This window comes from Achroia grisella, unplaced genomic scaffold, assembly GCF_030625045.1.
Source record: "Achroia grisella isolate CSIRO2021 unplaced genomic scaffold, CSIRO_AGI_Agris_v1 utg157, whole genome shotgun sequence".
In the NCBI taxonomy this organism is placed as follows: Eukaryota; Metazoa; Arthropoda; class Insecta; order Lepidoptera; family Pyralidae; genus Achroia; species Achroia grisella.
In genome coordinates, this window is record NW_026712653.1 from 730241 (window position 1) to 732034 (window position 1794).

At 38.0% G+C, this 1794-nt stretch overlaps 1 protein-coding gene across 1 annotated transcript; it reads right to left on the bottom strand.

The window, feature by feature from the left end:
- Positions 1-321: 321 nt before the first annotated feature.
- Positions 322-1137, bottom strand: LOC131841014 (uncharacterized). The gene has a single exon (XM_059189245.1). It carries the CDS (start codon positions 1135-1137, stop codon positions 322-324), a length of 816 nt encoding a protein of 271 aa, XP_059045228.1.
- Positions 1138-1794: the final 657 nt, after the last annotated feature.

Sequence of the window (1794 nt, forward strand, 5' to 3'; positions counted from 1 at the left end):
TACTTGATTGGATATAGTTTCTGTTCTGTTTCTAAGAAATTTTATTAATATCGGTTCAGTCGTTTGGTTTTTTAATCAATATGCCTAATGTATGTAATCAAACGATATTTTTATTATAATTATTATAATGTATTTATTATCAGGCTTAATTGCCCACTTTGTTAGTATTACAGATTTCTTATAATTAATGTTAGTACGTACAGACTACAGACACAAAATACACACACAAAAATAATAATAATACAAATAATATCAAAAATTAATATTAAATTAAGTTAAAATATAAATTAAAATACATTCACATATAAATCAGTATAAAAATCACCGCTGTACCATTCCATTAGAAATAGTACAGCAGTGATTAATATATGCACAGTCCAGCCTCCCCGCAATCATGCTCAGGATGCTGTTGGTACTGGCACGTACCCTCCGCACCAGGGATGCGCATCTTTTCCGCATTGTAGCATAAAAACAATCCACACGGTACTCCGCGAACATCCCTGATGCACTGCAGCATCGCGACAGCCCCATCAACACCCTGAATGCGTTGTTATACTGAACGCGAAGCCCGCTGTAGGACTTTCGGGTGTATGCAGCCCACAGATTGCAAGTGTAAAAGGATGTACAAAATGATCTAAACAGAGTGATCTTGACATCCCTAGAGCACCGCGCAAATCTGTGCGCTATCATATTCGCCCTCACCGCCAGCGCTCTCCTTTCTCGTTCAATATCATCGTCATCTCTAAGGTCAGAGTTCAACAGATGTCCCAAGTATTTAAATTTATACACCCTTTCCAGCGCTATGCCATTGAGTTTGACTTCGGGAAAAACATCTGTATTATTGCCTCTGGCCTCGAAGACCACGACTTTACTTTTTATTGCATTATAAACCAGACCGTGCCGACGCGCATATGACTCACAGATAGCCATGAGTCTTCTAAGTCCACATACTGACGCACTCAGAAGCACCATGTCGTCCGCATAACTTATATTATTTACATTTACAACGTCTATATGACAGCCGACATGAGTGCTACCCAATGCAACTATCAGTTCATTAATATACAGATTGAAAAGTATCGGCGACGACAACCCCCCTTGCCTCACGCCACACTCCAATCTGTATGACTGTGACATGGTACCCGCCCATCGGACGCTGTTGGCCTGATTAGCATACCAGTATTTGTGGATATTTATGAGATCTGGTGTCAAATTAATTTCCTCAAGCTTTTTCCACAAAATATCATAAGAAACCAGATCAAATGCTCTTGACAGGTCTAGAAAGCATGCATGGACTGGCGTTTTCCGATTAGTATAATATCGGACGGCATGCTTCACACACAACACTGCATTTTCAGTTGACAATCCCTTTTGAAAGCCAAATTGATTGTCATGTATTTTTATATGTTGAGTCAACCTAGAGTTAAGCATGCCGTCAAATACCTTCGAGATAACTGTGGCTAGAGAGATGGGTCTGTAGTTGTTTTTATTTGATACATCACCAGATTTATTCTTAATTATAGGTATCACTATATATTTGCGATCGGTTTTTTATGATAATATAACTTATTATTACTTACTCTATTATACTATATATACTGTTACTCTATTATGTATTACTAACTACTCGCCCTGGCTTTGCCCTTGTGTACATGTATTATACATATAAACCTTCGTCTAAAATCACTCTATCTATTTAAAAAAAACCGCTTCAAAATTCGTTGCGTAGTTTTAAAGATATAAGCATACATGGGGACGGACAGACAGCGACGGCGACTTTGTTTTATACTATGT